This window comes from Schistocerca serialis, chromosome 3 (genome assembly GCF_023864345.2).
Source record: "Schistocerca serialis cubense isolate TAMUIC-IGC-003099 chromosome 3, iqSchSeri2.2, whole genome shotgun sequence".
In the NCBI taxonomy this organism is placed as follows: domain Eukaryota; kingdom Metazoa; phylum Arthropoda; class Insecta; order Orthoptera; family Acrididae; genus Schistocerca; species Schistocerca serialis.
In genome coordinates, this window is record NC_064640.1 from 66,896,562 (window position 1) to 66,915,494 (window position 18,933).

An 18,933-nucleotide genomic window follows, 5' to 3' on the forward strand; every position below is an offset into this window, starting at 1 on the left:
TCCAATTTCGAGTCGGTTGCCCGTCATAACCTTTAGGGATGATTTTCTCAAAATTGTGGGGGTGTTGACACAAAATACCTTAGAGTCCTTTGTTTTAGGTTGTACACAAGCGACCTGCCAAATTTGAGCCGAATCGGTGGACCGTGTCTGAGGCCTTCCCCTTGTCAGACGATGATGATGATGATGATGACGATTTTGGTTTGTGGGGTGCTTAACGGCGTGGATATCAGTACCCGTACAAATTCCCAATGTTATCACTGTCCTGTGTCACAATTTCCCTGAGTGATGATGAAATGATGAGAACAACACAAATCCAGTCACCCAGTCCCTGGGCGGAGAAAATCCCTGACGCGTCTGGTAAATCGAACTCGGGACCTCGTGATCCAGAGGCAGCGATGCCAACCACTAGGCCAGGAGCTGCGGACTTAATCATACTCAGTCTCTGCAGTAATTCTTGGTGAATCTCAGGTATACAGCACACACATTCTCTGCAGAAAAGAAGGAAACTCGGGAGCTAAAAAGGAATTGTAATTCTTAATGCAGTCCAAAGCTTGCTAGGTTCAGTAGTGCAACTACTTAATAAAGGAGCTGTGTAGTCCATGTTCCTTTAGCAGTGTGGTAGGGTCACTCGTCTATTTTCCTGCACTCAGCGAGTAATCACGTGACGGCGATTGAGGAAACTGTTGGCCCCGTGCTTCTGCACCGCACGCAATGCTGGGAACGGGGAACGAACAACGCATATTCGGGTTCGCCACGTGGGCACAGTGCACTAGTACGTAGAACATAGGGTTTCTGCGCTCAGATCAATGTAAGGAGTTTGTATTCGAGCTAACCTCTATTAGCGTAAATACAGTCTAAGGACAGGTGGAGAAAATTCACAGAGGTATCTTCCAACGTCTTGAGTAATAGCTACCGTTGCCATAACGGCGTAATCCTAGAAAATAATAGCAGACAGCCATGTCATGACCTAGGCAGAGACGTTATTTTGCTATAAACGTCTTATCCGAAAATCAATTTTAGTAGTTAATCAGAGAACCATCTTGTGAGGGAAATGTTTCAGAATTTCCACATTGCTGGGAACATCATGTGTACACAGTTCTCGAGGAGTGTAGAGCTTCGTTTTTAAACAACCATGAACAAGTCTACATTCTGTGCGTCAGATGAGATTTATTTCCACTCCAGCCATTGTGAAACACGATTTGAACCACGCACCGACCCGGAGAAGACTAACAGCCCGTATCTAGAGAGAATTCAATCTAAAGGACTAAAAACAGTGCGATAACGACAGGCAATGCGCAGGGAAGCTACATAAACTATCCTAACAGGTCAGAAGAAGGAATGACATATTGTACATTTGAGGCTGCAGTCATGAAACGAGTTGCTAGTTGAGAAGAGAGTGAAAAAGGAATGTAGCCTATACCCCATGTTAATCAATTTTGCACACTGAGTCCACAGCAGGGGAAACTAAGGAAAAATTTGGAAAGGAAATTAAAATTCAACTCGACGAGTAAAACAAACAGGTTTGCCAATGACATTGAAACTCAGTCGGAGACGGAAAAAGATTTGGGACATCAGCTGAACGGAAGACATAAAAAGATGAATAGTAGCAAAAGAAAAATTTGGGTAATGGCGTGTAGTCTAACTGGATCACGCGACACGAAAAGCTGTACACGAGTTTTGTTATTTGGGTAGCAATATAACAGACGACAGAAAAATACAAAGAATATAAAATGTAGACTGGCAATACCGAGGGAAGCTGTCCCGTCGGAGAGAAAAGTTTTTAACGTTAGATAGAAATTTAAGTTTTAGCAATTAATTTCAGAAAGTATTTATTTGAAATGTTGTCTAATGCAGAAGTGAAACGCGACCGATAAACATTGCTGGCAACGAGAGAACAGAAATGTGGTGCTACAAAAGACTGCTGAAGATTAGATGGTTATATCGAGGAACTAATGAAAGGGCACTGAATCGAATTAGAGGAAAGAAGAACAAAAAGCATAGGTTGATAGGACATACCCTGAGGCATTAAGGAATAGCTAATTTGTTAATCGAGGGAAGTGAGGGAGGGGGGGAGGTGAATACGCTGGAGGGGGAGCAATGATTGATTGGTGTAAGCGGTTTCAGAAGGATGCAGTAGTTATGCAGATATGAATAGGCTTATACAGGGTACACTAGTATGGAAAGCTGCAACGAACCAGTAGAAACATACATGTTGTAGTTCTCCTGTTATTATATGAATGCAGTACGAAAAATGGTTCAAATGGCTCTGAGCACTATGCGACTTAACTTCTGAGGTCATCAGTCGCCTAGAACTTAGAACTAATTAAACCTAACTAACCTAAGGACATCACACACATCCATGCCCGAGGCAGGATTCGAGCCTGCGACCGTAGCGGTCGTTCGGCTCCAGACTGTAGCGCCCAGAACCGCACGGCCACTCCGGCCGGCTGAATGCAGTACGAATCTTTTTACTGTAAAAAGAATACAACACTATTTTCCATTTATTTCATTCGCAGGATTTTAGGTAGTGCAATTAGGTAATAAATGATCCTATAAGATTTTCAATACACTGTCTAATGAAAAGTATCTATGAGAATGGCAGCCCTTCTTCCTCAAGAGCCGAAGCCAGTGAGGGTAGTGACGCTAGAGTCTGGAGCGGAACAGCGTTCTAACTCATTCCAGAGGTGTTCCATTGGCTTCAGGTCGGGATTCTGGGCAGGCCAGTCCATTTCAGCAACATTATTGTCCACAAACTATTGGTTCACAGAGGCTGCTTTATGACTGGGTGCATTGTCATGCTGCTGCAATCAATCATCGTATCAGAACTGTTCTTCTACTGGATGCAGTACACAATGCTATAAAATTTGTCCACATCCATTTGCAATTAGCGTTTCCTTAAGCCCAATAAGTTCATCACACCCAAACTACGAAAAGCAGCCCCATATTTTGGCACCACCTCCTCTATACTTCACTATTGGCACTTCACACGATGACAGGTAACGTTATCCAGTCATTCGCCAAACCCAGACCCTTCCATCGAGTTGTCACAGGATATAACGTGATTCATGATTCCAAGCCACTCGTTTCCATTTATCCACTGTCCAGTTGCGCGCTCTTTACACCACGTCAAGTTGCGCATAGCACTGACTACAAAAATATGTGGCTAATGAGGAGGTGCTCGACCATTATACCCCATTCTTTTTAACTCTCACTGCACCGTCATTGTGGTAGCTACACTTCTAGCAGCGCTTTGGAAAGTGATTTCTTCTTGCAAATTTCGTTTTTATAACCACCCTTCTCAGTTCTCGACGGCCCCTGTCCATGAATACATGAGGTTGAATTGCTATAATAATAATTATTAAAGGTGGCAATTTTATTTACACAATGTCTTTTAAATAGATATGATGGTATCTGATACTCAAGTACTAATGCAAAGAAACGTAATGATGCTAAAATGCTTTAAATTCTTGCTATGATTTAATCTTTAAAATTTAATAATTCTCTTCCTGCTAATATTTAATTGATTAACTTACGTCGTTCAGATTTCGTAACGCTGACGGCGTTAAAATTTAAAGTTGTTCAGTCACTGTTTTGTTTTCTTTCAGTTGTTGCGAGCCAGCGATGGCGCAATGCTGTTCGCTTTCAAGTCTACGCATTTATAAAAATCAGGTCCAGGAAACACTTTTGTGATCACGGTTGCGATTTAGACGGTATTCGCGTAATTGTACTGATTAAGAGTTATCGTTTCCGAAAGATGCAGGTTCGATTAAATCTGTGTTCATTTTTGCGCGTACAATGAAAATATTCCTAACACGTCGCGTGACAAAATGTAACATGCGAATCACAACCGTGGTCAGACGAAGAAAATACATGATGACATAAATGTTCTTCGCTGTTATCCAGGACAGGTTTAGATTAAACACCGCAATTTTCAGTCTTTAAAAATCACAAGACGATGTACTTTAGGGATATTTGTTTTGAATAACTTGTATTTACCTTTTCTTATACATTATGGTGATTGTCCGCAAGGATTATCTTTCTCTCTCCTTGTTATAGCCTTTATACATTCACATTACATACATTGATTAAGAAACTTTTCATTCTCTGTCGACCAGTACGAGAACAAAATCCGCCCAGACAAAATGTCTTACATAGAATCAGTTCTCAGTTAACAATCATATATAGTTTCGTAGTACAAACAATGCTCGTTTATTCCGAGCGCTAGAAAGTCTTTCATTCACTGAGCACAAAAATTAAAATAATTCAATTATAATTACATTTTTTAATATCGTCAATTCTTCTTTATATCACGAAAATAAGGTTTGACATCGTCGTAATACTATTTTTCATCGTTCTAGGTGCGTCTGGTGGATCCACCTCTCGTGCCATCTACGGAACAGTTCCGCATTACATAGGCGTGTCACGATACTTTTGATGAGACAGTGTAGATAGTAATCAAACATTGATAATTTTGACAGTACAAAACTTGCTGATTGCTCTAAGTTCTTGTAACCAAAAGTGGATAACTACACATTACAAATAAGAAAAGACAGCTCTTATGTGATCCAGATTAGTGAGCTGTGTGCTACGCACCTGCGGAGACGGCAAGGCAGTTGGCGAAGACGTGCATGTCAGGCTCGACGCTGAGGCGCGCCTCGAGCTCGCCGTGTCGGCGCAGCGAGGCCTCGAACTCTGCGAGCCCAGCGGCCATCATGTCCTGCTTGCCGCGCTCCGTCTGCCACAGGAACTCGTACGGCCGCCACCGCTCCAGGAACGCCGTCAGCTCCTGCCGCATCCCCTCCCGTGAACACTGCGGAACGCTAAATCACGGCCACACAAAAGAGCTCCCAGCCCGCACTTTTCGATCTGAAAATAGTATCTTGTTAATATGTATCGAGCCAATTAGGAAAATCAGAAATAGAAATCATAAAATTTCCTTCCACATTCTTTCGAGAAATCGTAGGTTTAAAATATCTCCACGCACTATAATTTTTTATTTTAGTACGTCTCATTTTCAACGAAATACACTATGTGATCAAAAGTATCCGGGAACCTGGCTGAAAATGACTTACAACTTCGTGGCATCGGTAACGCTGGAATTCAGTATGGTGTCAGCCCAACCTTAGCCTTCATGACAGCTTCCACTCTCGTAGGCATTGGTTCAGTCAGGTGCTGGATTGTTTCCTGGGGAATGGCAGCCCATTCTTCCCTGAGTGCTGCACTGAGGAGGGGTATCGATGTCGGTCGGTGAGGCCTGTCACGAAGTCGACGTTCCCAAACATCCCAAAGTTGTTCCATAGGATTCAGGTCAGGACTCAGTGCAGGCCCGTCCATTACAGGGATGCTACTGTCGTGTAACCACTCCACCACAGGTCGTCCATTATGAACAGGTGCTCGATCGTGTTGAAAGATACAATCGCCATCCCCGAATTGCTCTTCAACATTGGGAAGCAAGAAGGTGCTAAAAAAATCAATGTAGCCTGTGCTGTGATAGTGACATGCAAAACAACAAGGGGTGCAAACCCCATCCATGGAAAACACGACCGCACCATAACACCACCTCCTCCGAATTTTACTGTTGGCACTACACACGCTGGCAGATGACGTTCACCGGGCATTCGCCATACCCACACCCTGCCATCGGATCGCCACATTGTGTACCGTGATTCGTCACTCCACACAACGTTTTTCCACTGTTCAATCGTCCATTGTTTACGCTCCTTATATTAAGCGAGGCGTCGTTTGTCATTTACCGGCGTGATGTGTGGCTTATGAGCAGCCGCTCAACCATGAAATCCAACTATTCTCACCTCCTGCCTAACTGTCACAGTACTTGCAGTCGATCCTGATGCAGTTTGGAATTCCTGTGTGAGGGTCTGCCTATTACACATTGCGACCCTCTTCAACTGTCGGCGATCTCTGTCAGTCAACAGATGAGGTCGGCCTGTACGCTTCTGTGCTGTATGTGTCCCCTCATATTTCTACTTCACTATCACATCAGAAACAGTGGACCTAGAGATGTTTAGGAGCGTGGAAATCTCTCGTATAGACGTATAACACAAGTGAGACCTTATCACCTGACCACATACGAAGTCCGTGAGTTCCGTGGAGCGCCCCATTCTGCTTTCTCACGTCTAATGACTACTGAGGTCGCTGATATAGAGTACCTGACAGTAGGTGGCAGCAAAATGTGCCTAATGTGAAAAACGAATGTTTTCGGGGGTGTCCGGATACTTTTGATCACATAGTGTATGTATTTTTAATGGTGCAGGGGATGAAAGGACGAACCATAATATTCCTGTGACAGTCTCCTCGAATCGATGTAACTGTGGTCACAGTTTTTTCCCGCTATTGTATACCAGGAGTTGTTGCAGCTACTATAAAAAATATATATTATTAGTTCCTCCGTGTTCGGAGTGTGTGGATTTGGCAGCTTTAAGTTAAATGAAGGGGTAACACCACAGAAGAAATAAAAAAAAAAAACAGTTTTATTGACTCGATAGTTGCTTTGAACCTTCTAAAACATGAGGCAAAATGTTCAATCGATGAAAAAATAATTATTCTATGGAATCCTGATGTCCTCCTGTAGCGCCTCGGATTATCCGAGGCGACCTCCCTTCGCCAACTCGATGCCCCCTGTAGTGTCTCAGTATAGTTAGAAGCATTGCAAAACAAAAATACATTAGCTTGGCGTCAACAGGCATCAGTATGTGTACGAAAAAGACCATTCTTTTGCTTCGAATCTTTATTTTTGTGTGCAGTATTGACTTTTGATAGTTTATTTGTGATCTTATAGTATACAGTTTTGTCTTTCAAGTAAGAGTGATTGATAAGAAAGCGTACTCGGGTAGAAAAGGTATGAGGACGTTGTATCCGACGCGAAGTCGAAGCAGTTTGTCACCAAAGCGCACAAAGAATAGATAAGAGGTTGAGAGCAGTTCAGAAGGAATCAGTGCCTCTGCTAAGAAATTGGAAGACAGTAACCAACATTTGGATGTGAATCATGGATTGAGCTATAGGATTATAAATTTTCTTGCCGTTTTCTCTGTTATTTCTCAATACGTGAAATGTAAAACGTGCAATGCAGACGTCACGCTGCAAGAACCATGTCCTCGAGGCTTAGGCTTCACAATAATTATTGCTTGTCCAAACTGCCCAGACGTTGTTATACCATATGGTAAGTTTACACGGACCGCATATGAAATCAGGAGTCGAATCTTTCCAGCAATACGCCCGCATGGAATACGGCTAAACGGAACTGTAAAGTTTTGTACGTTCACAGAATTTCCACGAGCGTTATTTCAATAGTTCTATGATTAACTAGTGGATATGATTTTAACTGCAACTGAAGGAGTACGAGAGGGCAGTCCTGGGATAGCGATTTCATGTTAAGAGTTTTCTACACGTTTTTTGGGATCTGATTGTTCAAATTGGCATGCAGCATAACTCTTACAATTTTCAATCTTTTTATTTGAAAATTTAACCACGACTTTGAAATAAGATTACATAGATTTTTTTAACTTTTTTCCAGATTAAAACTGGCATCAGTTACAGTGCATATCCCAAGAGCGCCTCAAATTCAACATGCCTCTGGAGAATTGCTGCAGTGTCGCCATTGTGTAATATTTTCAGAGAAAATGTTTTTTGTGATATACTTAAATATATCTTCAATAACTAATGTAAGTATTATTTCTCTATCAACTTCCCTTGTTCCCAAAAAAATCAATAAAACGCTTTTTTTAGATCGTTACAGTAGTGTTACCCCCTAATGAAAGGCCGCTCCAGCGACTAATAAGAACTTCATTAAGCCCACGACCGGTTTCGGACTTAATATTAGGGCATCTTCTAGTGGACTGGAACCTGTCGTCGTAAACGTATAATATGATAGATATACAAATAGTCCACATAACAAAACATGAAAATCGAGGTTCAGATATCTAAATTGTAAGTACGGAAACAATATATAACTTACATCGTGCTGTAGAGAAGCAAATCAAATGATAAGAAAAATAAAAGTTGGTTGGCGTTAAAAAGTTACGTGTCCAATGACATCGCGAAAAAATGGACGTGTCATGATTATAAAAAGTGTATAATTGGATAAATATACGTATTTGCATACTTTCGTAGCCTATTGAGAGGAGTTGTATTCTGAAGCGCTCAAAATCCCAAATTGCATGCGTTACAAATACATATACATCTACATACGTACTCCGCAAACCACCGTACGTTGCGTGGCGGAGTGTACCCTGTACAACAACTAGTGGTTTCCTTTCCTGTGCAACTCGCAGACAGAGCGAGGAAAACACGACTGTCTATATGCCTGCGTACGAGCCCTAATTTCTCGTGTTTTATCTTCGTGGTCTCTATGCGAAAAGCTTGTTGGCGGCAGTAGTCAGCTTTAAATGCTGGTTCTCTAAACTTTCTTAGTAGTGTTCTTCGAAATGAATGTCTTCTTCCCTCCAGGGATTCTCACTTGAGCTCCCGGAGCATATCTGTAACACTTGCATGCTGATCGAACCTACCGGTAACAAGTCTAGCAGCTCGCCACTGAACTGCTTCGATGTCTTCTTTCAACCTGACCTACTGCGGATGCCGAACACTCGAGCAGTACTCAAAAATAGGTCGCACCAGCATCCTATATCAGGGTGTTTCAAAAATGACCGGTATATTTGAAACGGCAATAAAAACCAAACGAGCAGCGATAGAAATACACCGTTTGTTGCAATATGCTTGGGACAACAGTACATTTTCAGGCAGACAAACTTTCGAAATTACAGTAGTTACAATTTTCAACAACAGATGGCGCTGCGGTCTGGGAAACTCTATAGTACGATATTTTCCACATATCCACCATGCGTAGCAATAATATGGCATAGTCTCTGAATGAAATTACCCGAAACCTTTGACAACGTGTCTGGCGGAATGGCTTCACATGCAGATGAGATGTACTGCTTCAGCTGTTCAATTGTTTCTGGATTCTGGCGGTACACCTGGTCTTTCAAGTGTCCCCACAGAAAGAAGTCACAGGGGTTCATGTCTGGCGAATAGGGAGGCCAATCCACGCCGCCTCCTGTATGTTTCGGATAGCCCAAAGCAATCACACGATCATCGAAATATTCATTCAGGAAATTAAAGACGTCGGCCGTGCGATGTGGCCGGGCACCATCTTGCATAAACCACGAGGTGTTCGCAGTGTTGTCTAAGGCAGTTTGTACCGTCACAAATTCACGAAGAATGTCGAGATAGCGTGATGCAGTAATCGTTTCGGATCTGAAAAATGGGCCAATGATTCCTTTGGAAGAAATGGCGGCCCAGACCAGTACTTTTTGAGGATGCAGGGACTATGGGACTGCAACATGGGGCTTTTCGGTTCCCCATATGCGCCAGTTCTGTTTATTGACGAAGCCGTCCAGGTAAAAATAAGCTTCGTCAATAAACCAAATGCTGCCCACATGCATATCGCCGTCATCAATCCTGTGCACTATATCGTTAGTGAATGTCTCTCGTGCAGCAATGGTAGCGGCGCTGAGGGGTTGCCGCGTTTGAATTTTGTATGGATACAGGTGTAAACTCTGGCGCATGAGACGATACGTGGACGTTGGCGTCATTTGGACTGCAGCGGCAACACGGCGAACGGAAACCCGAGGCCGCTGTTGGATCACCTGCTGCACTAGCTGCGCGTTGCCCTCTGTGGTTGCCGTACGCGGTCGCCCTACCTTTCCAGCACGTTCATCCGTCACGTTCCCAGTCCGTTGAAATTTTTCAAACAGATCCTTTATTGTATCGCTTTTCGGTCCTTTGGTTACATTAAACCTCCGTTGAAAACTTCGTCTTGTTGCAACAACACTGTGTTCTTGGCGGTGGAATTCCAACACCAGAAAAATCCTCTGTTCTAAGGAATAAACCATGTTGTCTACAGCACACTTGCACGTTGTGAACAGCACACGCTTACAGCAGAAAGACGACGTACAGAATGGCGCACCCACAGACTGCGTTGTCTTCTATATCTTTCACATCACTTGCAGCGCCATCTGTTGTTGAAAATTGTAACTACTGTAATTTCGAAAGTTTGTCCGCCTGAAAATGTACTGTTGTCCCAAGCATATTGCAACAAACGGTGTATTTCTATCGCTGCTCGTTTAGTTTTTATTGCCGTTTCAAATATACCGGTCATTTTTGAAACACCCTGTATATATATATTTTACAGATGAACTACACTTTCTTAGAATTCTCCCAGTAAACGAAGTCAATCATTCGCCTTCCCTACCACAGTTCCCACATGCTCGTTCCAGTTCATATCGCTCCGCAGCGTTACCACCACATGTTTAAATGACTTGACTGTGTCAAGCAGGACACTACTAATGAGGTATCCGAGCATTAAAAGCTTGTTTTTCCTACTCAGCCGCATTAAAGTACATTTTTCTACATTAAGCGCCAGCTGCCATTCATCATACCAACTAGAATTTTTGTCTAGGTCGTCTTGTGTAAGCCACGCGCGGTAACTGTGCGGTCTAAGGCGTCTTGTCACGATTTGTGCGGCTTCCTCCGACGGAGATTTGAGTCCTCCCTCGGGCATGGGTGTGTGTGTGTGTGTTTTCCTTAGTGTAAGTTAGTTGCCGGCCGGTGTGGCCGTGCGGTTAAAGGCGCTTCAGTCTGGAACCGTGTGACCGCTACGGTCGCGGGTTCGAATCCTGCCTCGGGCATGGATGTGTGTGATGTCCTTAGGTTAGTTAGGTTTAATTAGTTCTAAGTTCTAGGCGACTGATGACCTCAGAAGTTAAGTCGCATAGTGCTCAGAGCCATTTGAACCATTTGTAAGTTAGTTAAAGTTAGTTCAATTAGTGTGTAAGCCTAGGGGCCGTTGACTTCAGCAGTTTGGTCCCATAGTCCTCACCACTAACTTTTTTCGTCTTGTGTCAACCTACAGTCACTTATCTTCGACACCTTCCCGTACACAACATCATCATCAGCGAACAACCTCAGATTGCTGCCCAAACTTTCTCCCAGATCATTTATGTGTATAGAAAATAGCAACGGTCCTATCACACTTCCCTGGGGCGCTCCTGATGTCAGCCCTGTCTTCGATGGACACTCGCCGCCGAGGACAACACACTGGGTTCTATTACTTAAGAAGTCTTTGAGTCAGTCACATGTCTGGGAGCCTATTTCGTATGCAAGTATCTTCGTTAATAGTCTGCAGTGGGGTACCGCGTCGAATGCTTTTCGGAAATCTAGAAATATGCAACCCACCTATTGCAATAGGTCGCTGTATATATCATGTGGGAAAAGAGCAAGCTGGGTTTCGAACTAGCAATGCTTGCTAAAGCCGTGCTGATTCGTGGACATGAGCTTGCCGATCTCTAGGATATTTATTATATTCGAACTCACAATATGGTATAGAATTCTGCAGCAAACCGATGTTAAGGATATTCACCTGTAATTTTGCGGGTCCGTTCTTTTACCCTTCTTATGTACAGGAGTCACATACGCTTTTTTTCCAGCTGCTTGGCACTTTGCGCTGGCCAAGAGATTCACGATAAATCCAAACTAAGTACGAGGCCAATGACGTAGAGTACTCTTTGTAAGCCGGTCGAAGTGGCCGTGCGGTTAAAGGCGCTACAGTCTGGAACCGCGAGACCGCTACGGTCGCAGGTTCGAATCCTGCCTCGGGCATGGACGTTTGTGATGTCCTTAGGTTAGTTAGGTTTAGTAGTTCTAAGTTCTAGGGGACTAATGACCTCAGCAGTTGAATGCCATAGTGCTCAAGCCATTTTTACTCTTTGTAAAACCGAGTTAGGATTCCATCCGAACCTGACGACTTATTTGTTTTCAACTCTTTCAGTTGTTTGTCTACAAGAGGGTTCAAAAATGGTTCAAATGGCTCTGAGCACTATGGGACTTAACTGTTGAGGGCCGGCCGTGGTGGCCAAGCGGTTAAAGGCGCTACAGTCTGGATCCGCGCGGCCGCTACGGTCGCAGGTTCGAATCCTGCCTCGGGCATGGATGTGTGTGATGTCCTTAGGTTAGTTAGGTTTAAGTACTTCTAAGTTCTAGGGGACTGATGACCTTAGAAGTTAAGTCCCATAGTGCTCAGAGCCATTTGAACCATTTGAACTGCTGAGGTCATCAGTCCCCTAGAACTCAGAACTACTTAGACCTAACCAACCTAAGGACATCACACACATTCATGCCCGAGGCAGGATTCGAACCTGCGACCGTAGCGGTCGCGCGGTTCCAGATTGTAGCGCCTAGAACCGCACGGCCACTTCGGCCGGCCTCTACAAGAGGGATGCTTATTACCATGTCATCCATACGGCACTATGTACGATGGTCAAGTGACAGTACATTTGTACGACTCTGCTGCGTGAACGATTTCTTAAAAACTGAATTTAAAACTTCGGCCTTCCTTTTGCCATCTTCTGCTGCTAACCACGCTGGTCAACCAGTGACTGGAAGGAAGTCTTAGACCCGCTTAGCGATTTTATATAGAACTAGAATTTTTTCGAGTTCTCCGTCACAACTTTAGCCAAGGTATGACGGTGGTAGCTGTTGTATGCTTCGCGCATACATCTTTTCACAGACGCACGAATCTCTAACCTATCTTCGTCTGTCGTCATTTGCGGGTCCTCTTCTGAACGAAGAGTGCAACAGTCTTTGCTTCCTCAGCATTTTCGGAATTTCGTTATTGTGGGTCTTTTCCGTCCTTAATCCACTTACTAGGCGCATACTTGTACAGAGCACGATTTAAAATCTGTGTTTTTTTTTAACTTTATCCATAACTCCTCTAAGTCCACCATTCTGGAACTAAAAGATTGCTGTCTATGTGAGATGCTAACAACTGCTTATTTGCTCTGTCTAGCAGGAACACTCTCCTAGTCCTCTTAACTGGTTTATTAATTTTCGTCATCATAGTCGCTATGATGATATCATAGCTACAAGGACAAAAGTATTTTATTAGATTTAAAACTAGTGTAAAATAGTTGCACTGTATGGGGCGTCCAAGTCGAGTGTAAATTTACGCCCCCTGGAGAGCGAAAGTTAAACCACAACGAAATGTAAAGGTCTCTAGCATAGATTGGGCGCATCTGGAATATCTGGATACGGCAACGAACCTGTGGGGCATCTTTAAAGGAAATTGTTAATAACGTCGCGGAAGAGTTCCAAAAAATTGGTGTTTCTCAGTGCGAATTGCTCATAAATTTTTAAAGCCATCCGACTTTCAACTTTTTTATCATTTGACATCGCTTTTCTACAGCACAATGTAAGTTATATATTCTATCTGTGTTGGTACTGTAGAAATCTAATCTTCGTTTTTCATCTCCCGTTATGTGAAATGTTTGTATATCTGTTATATTACGCTTTAAAACTGCAGTTATAAGTGCGCTTAGAAATGACACTGAAAAGGCTGAAACCGGTCGTTGGCTAAATAAAGTTCTTGACAGAAATTGGAATAGCATGTCATTAATTAAACTAACAAAATATAGATATACAGTTTCATTTTACGTATACAGAAACATATTTCACCACGGTAGTGGCAAAGTCAGTCGTTTTATTTTTTAACTGCTCATTGTATTACATCATGTTCATTAATATATCGAAACCGGATTTCCTGCTTTTCGCAAGCAGTCGTCTTAATCTACAATTTACTCTGCTCGACTGTCAGAGCTCGATTCTAGGTTTGAATCGAATTTTCGTTGGCACCGATGTTCCTACTTATGATTTCTGAACTGTGCGGTGAGAGAATCATTCGTGGGGTTTCTGAGTGAACGATTTTGGCGGAGTATCGCAACATACCCTGGCACAAGGGCTGTATACGGATTTAACCAAGTGGACTAAAATTAATAGAACGATGGGATTCAAGTCAATGAAGATGCAATGACATTTCGTTTCAGTGCATTTAATTCAATTAATGTACAGTATATCCCTTATGGCAAAGTAACACATGGTCGACCACCACGTCCGTTTCCAACATACTCGCTTGGAGACGTTCGGAAGGCACTGTTGTAAACATTAGTGACAACGAAAGTTCGTGTCAACTGTGGTGGCAATGATTTTATCTTGGAACTCATCCATTTGGTCTGTGTTTGCATAGAAAACAGTAATATCAGAAAACACAGTAACATCAACATAGTACACCCACAAAACCACTTGACAAGGGAAATAGAAAACAACAAGAAACTAAATTTCTTGGATCTTACAGTCACAAGAAACAACCACAAACATGAATTCTCCATCTACAGAAAACCCACATCCACAAGCACTGTTATCCACAGTTCATTCAACCACCTGACAGTGCATAAATATGCCAGTTTCACACACATGCTCCACAGGATAAACTGAACACCTCTTAAACCAGAAAACTACACACAGGAACTAAATATAATCAAACAAATTGCTGTTGAAAACGACTACAAAACAGACATCATAATCAAACTCAACAACAAGGTAAAACAAAAACATGCAGTACACACAGACAACACAGCAGACCACACCACTTTAGAAAAAAGAGAGAGATGGTACACACTAACATAGTGTGGCCGAGCGGGTCTAGGTGCTTCAGTCTGGAACCGCGTGACTGCTGCGGTCGCAGGTTCGAATCCTGCCTCGGGCATGGATGTGTGTGATGTCCTTCGGTTAGTTAGGTTTAAGTAGTTCTAAGTTCTAGGGGCCTGATGACCTCTGGTGTTAAGTCCTATAGTGCTCAGAGCCATTTGAACCATTTGAACCACACTAACATACAATAACAAAATATCACATAGAATAGGAAACATCTTGAAAAATCAAGGGATCCAAATAACATTCGGAACAAACAATACAGTTGAGAAAAGACTAAGACCGGTTAGAAAAACCTCAGACAAATTCAGCAACGCTGGAATACATCAGCTCACTTGCAACTCCTGTCAGGCCCAGTACATAGGACAAACAAGCATAAACTTTCGAACGAGGTGCACAGAGCACATGAGAGCTCTAAAGAGTGACAGCACACATTCAAATTTTGCAGAACATCTAATGAACAAAAACCATAACCCCACTAATATTGAAAACGATCTACACATTCTGAGAAACAGCAACAGTCTACACCGACAACTAACAACAGAAGAAAATTACTACATACAAAAGGCTATAGTCGAAGGGAAAAATGTAATAAACGAAAACACAACACTTTGCAACAACACACTCTTTACCGCTCTGAGAGAACTGACCAAGGACACAGAACAGAAAGCACACACACGCAAAGGAACTACTTCCCCATCACACACAGAGACATAAATATTGAACGGAAGGCGTTGTAATTCGCGCTACAGTTTTTCATAGCCTTTCTCGCCACATGCGATACACCTCTCGCGACACATGCGAACAGCAAGATGGCGTAATATTCAGGATCAGAAACAAAGTGCGAAAGTTTTGTTTTTCTGTGTATAAAAGCAGCTACATACCATCCAATGAACGTGAGTACACGAATAGCTAAGTAACAGCTCACTAAATACCAAATAACTGGTTTCCACAACACTACCACAACCCCAAGTATACAGGGTGAAAACGGTATCAGGCGCCAAAATTATACAGATGGTCCATTTCGGTGTGCTTGACAAAAAAGTCTAATGATATTTTCTTGTACCATGTGCTTTATTTTTGTATTATTAAAACCCAATGTTCGTAGGATAGATAGTATACGCATTTCTGTTTACGTAGTCAACCGACAGTACGCGGCATACCGAGCTTATTGCCTACAATGACGGGGCGGCCAGAGAAAGGCAACGAGCCGACCAGAGGATTGAAATCATTGGACGTGTACAACGACGTGGTGTGATAATCAGGTGGTACCGAAAAAAGGAATGTAAACGGTTTTTGGATTGTCAAGAATGTGTAATTCGCTTTACGTGAATTGAATACAACCAGTCTGTTTCTCAACAAGTCGATAACGAAGGTCGTAGTAGTTATGACAAGCTAATATCAAACACAATGTATTTCCAATAGTACAAATTCAATCAATCATCAATTAGATAGTTGTGCATTAATTACAGTCAACTGTTTCACCTTTTTACGACAATGCCATAACGAATACTAAATTCACATTATTTTCCTTGTGTACAACAACATCGTGACGAAACGGAAACCCATTACTTCGTTTCTTCATACACCAATACTACAATAAATGTTCGAAATGACCACCATTCGCTTCTACACATGCTTCATTACGGCGAACACAGTTTCGTCGCACTCGTTCACACACATGCGCATTGGCCTTTATGGTATTTGCAGCATCTAAAATCTTTAAAACACTGGACTCGCATTCGGGAGGACGATGGTTCAATCCCGTTTCCGGCCATCCTGATTTAGGTTGTCCGTGATTTCCCTAAATCGCTCCAGGTAAATGCCGGGAAGGTTCCTTTGAAAGGGCACGGCCGACTTCCTTCCCCGTCCTTCCCTAATCCGATGAGACCGATGACCTCGCTGTTTGGTCTCTTCCCCCACACAAAGCAAACCAATCTAAAATATTCTGCGTCAATTCGTCCACATTATTTACTGGCTCAGCATAAACAAGTTCCTTCATATGGCCCCAAAAGTAAAAATCCAGTGGATTTAGCCGGCCGAGATGGCCGAGCGGTTCTAGGCGCTTCAGTCTGGAACTGCGCGACCGCTACGGTCGCAGGTTCGAATCCTGCCTCGGGAATGGATGTGTGTGATGTCCTTAGGTTAGTTAGGTTTAAGTAGTTCTAAGTTCTAGGGGACTGATGACCTCAGAAGTTAAGTCCCATAGTGCTCAGAGCCATTTGAACCATTTTTTTCTTGTGGCGTCTACCACGGAGTTGAATGAGCAACTGTGTGACGTCTTCGCGTTTACTAAACGGACACATAACGATAGGCACTGCTCTTATTTAGATCTTCTATCGTTTTTCTATCAACACCATGAGGAAGAAAAATATTCATCGATCGAAGTTCTCGTATGCCACCTCCTTCGAGTGGTCTTCACGGCCTGATCATGAGGTTTTTATTTTTTTTCTTTTTTTTTACATCCTTCGCTGGGACCACACTTCCTGCGGATTCTTCTGCTGCACCTCTGCCTTTCTTCTAATGCATCTCTGACTTTGCTTCAATTAATTTTATATGGTAGTTCCAGTTTACATCACTCCGTATAGATTCTGCCAGCTATTTGACTGTTACCGATGACTTTTCGGCGGTCGTGCAACTAAACAATACAGTTTCTTTCGATTTACTTATCCCCAATGCATAACACTTTTTCATCCTAAAGGCCTTATGCTAATATCTGCATCAAACATCGATCCTCTGCCAAGTCTTCCTAGAATTATCAAACGTTGCGACTTCACAGCATACAACAGTATCATCTTCGAACAGCCTTACAACGTTATCCGTTAGAGAATTTATGTGTGTCATAAACAATAAAGACTCTATGATACTGTCTTAGATCACTTCCGAAGTTATTGTTACTTCTGTCTGTTACGTCCAATTAATAATAACGTATTGTGTTCTGGAAGGAAGCCATGAATCCATCTGTCTGGTAAGCTCGTAATTTATTCGCTAAACGATAGGGTGGAACTGTAACCCGGACACCGCTGTTTATTGCTTTCTGAGTCTCTTGGACGAACAGCGGTTGTTAGTATACACAAGATCGTTTTTCGCGGAAGACATGTTGAATCCTAGATGGTACTGTCAGTTTCCAGGAGGATGTTATATACAAACCGTAGAAAGTTGTTGCGGAAAACAGAGATACGTACAGAGGATCAACGCGTGGTACAGGAATTGGCAGTTGACCCTCATCATAAACAAAGGTAAAGTAGTGGGCATAAATAGGCAGAAAAATCCATTACTGTGTGATTACACGACTGCTGAACGACACTGGAAACAGTCAGTTCCATTAAATATCGTGAGTATGCGTACGGAGCGATTCAAAGTGATATAACCACATAAAAATAGTCACAGGTAATGGAGATGCCAGAATGAGACTCATTGGAAGAATCTTCAGGAGGCGTAGTCCACCTACGAAGGAAGTAGGCTACAAAACTCTAGTTAGTTCGAAATTTGACTATTGCTCGTCGGTCGGAGACCCTCACCAGACAAGGCTGATTGAGGAAATACAGAGCATCTAAAGAAGAGCATACGTTTCGTTATAGTGTAAGACGTGTATATTTCTATTGTCTATTGTCAAATCACAATTTATGAAATATGTTTATATTTTATTAATAGGACTAAGTAGGAATAATTAATATTTATCATGTTGGAAATAATTGTGGTAGCAGGGAATGTCTCCACAAAAGTATTGTTGACAGGAGAGACTGCAAATTGGTATAATTTTAAAAAGGGCGGGAGAGACCGCGTATGGATACATTTTAAGAAAAGAGCGGGAAAGACCGCGCGTTGATACATTTTGTAATGGTAGCAGGGATTGTCTGCACCAGAAAGCATTGTTGGCAGGAGAGACCGCACTTTAGCGTTCGTAGGAAGTCAGTAGTAAGGGAGATGTGAAGCGAATTGGTAGCAGGTTTGAAGCGAGAGGTTGAGAGGAGTAGTGTGCCTGCCAGCCGCCAGCTATGATGTACAAGAGATTATAAACAAATGGTTCAAATGGCTCTGAGCACTATGGGACTTAACATCTGTGGTCATCAGTCCCCTAGAAGTTAGAACTACTTAAACCTAACTAACCTAAGGACATCACACACATCCATGCCCGAGGCAGGATTCGAACCTGCGATCGTAGCGGTCACGCGGTTCCAGACAGAAGCGCCTAGAACCGCACGGCCACACCGGCCGGCGATTATAAACAGATGTACAGAGGCATCAACTAACTATTATCATGAGAGGAACTAATATTATTGAATTATTTTCTTTGCGAAACTCAAGACTGCTGAAGGTATGTTTGCGCAATGCTAGTTGTAAGATTATTGTAAAAAGTAAGTCCCATTTGAACGTTTG

The 18,933-nt window shown here is 42.7% G+C and overlaps 1 protein-coding gene across 1 annotated transcript in view; it reads right to left on the reverse strand.

Annotated features, from left to right (window-relative positions):
* Positions 1-18,933, reverse strand: part of LOC126471528 (dynein axonemal heavy chain 5) — a 1,073,018-nt gene that overhangs the window by 553,209 nt on the left and 500,876 nt on the right. Inside the window, exon 23 of the mRNA XM_050099754.1 lies at positions 4,594-4,786. Coding sequence (XP_049955711.1) covers positions 4,594-4,786 — 193 coding nt within the window. The remainder of the gene's footprint in view (positions 1-4,593; positions 4,787-18,933) is intronic.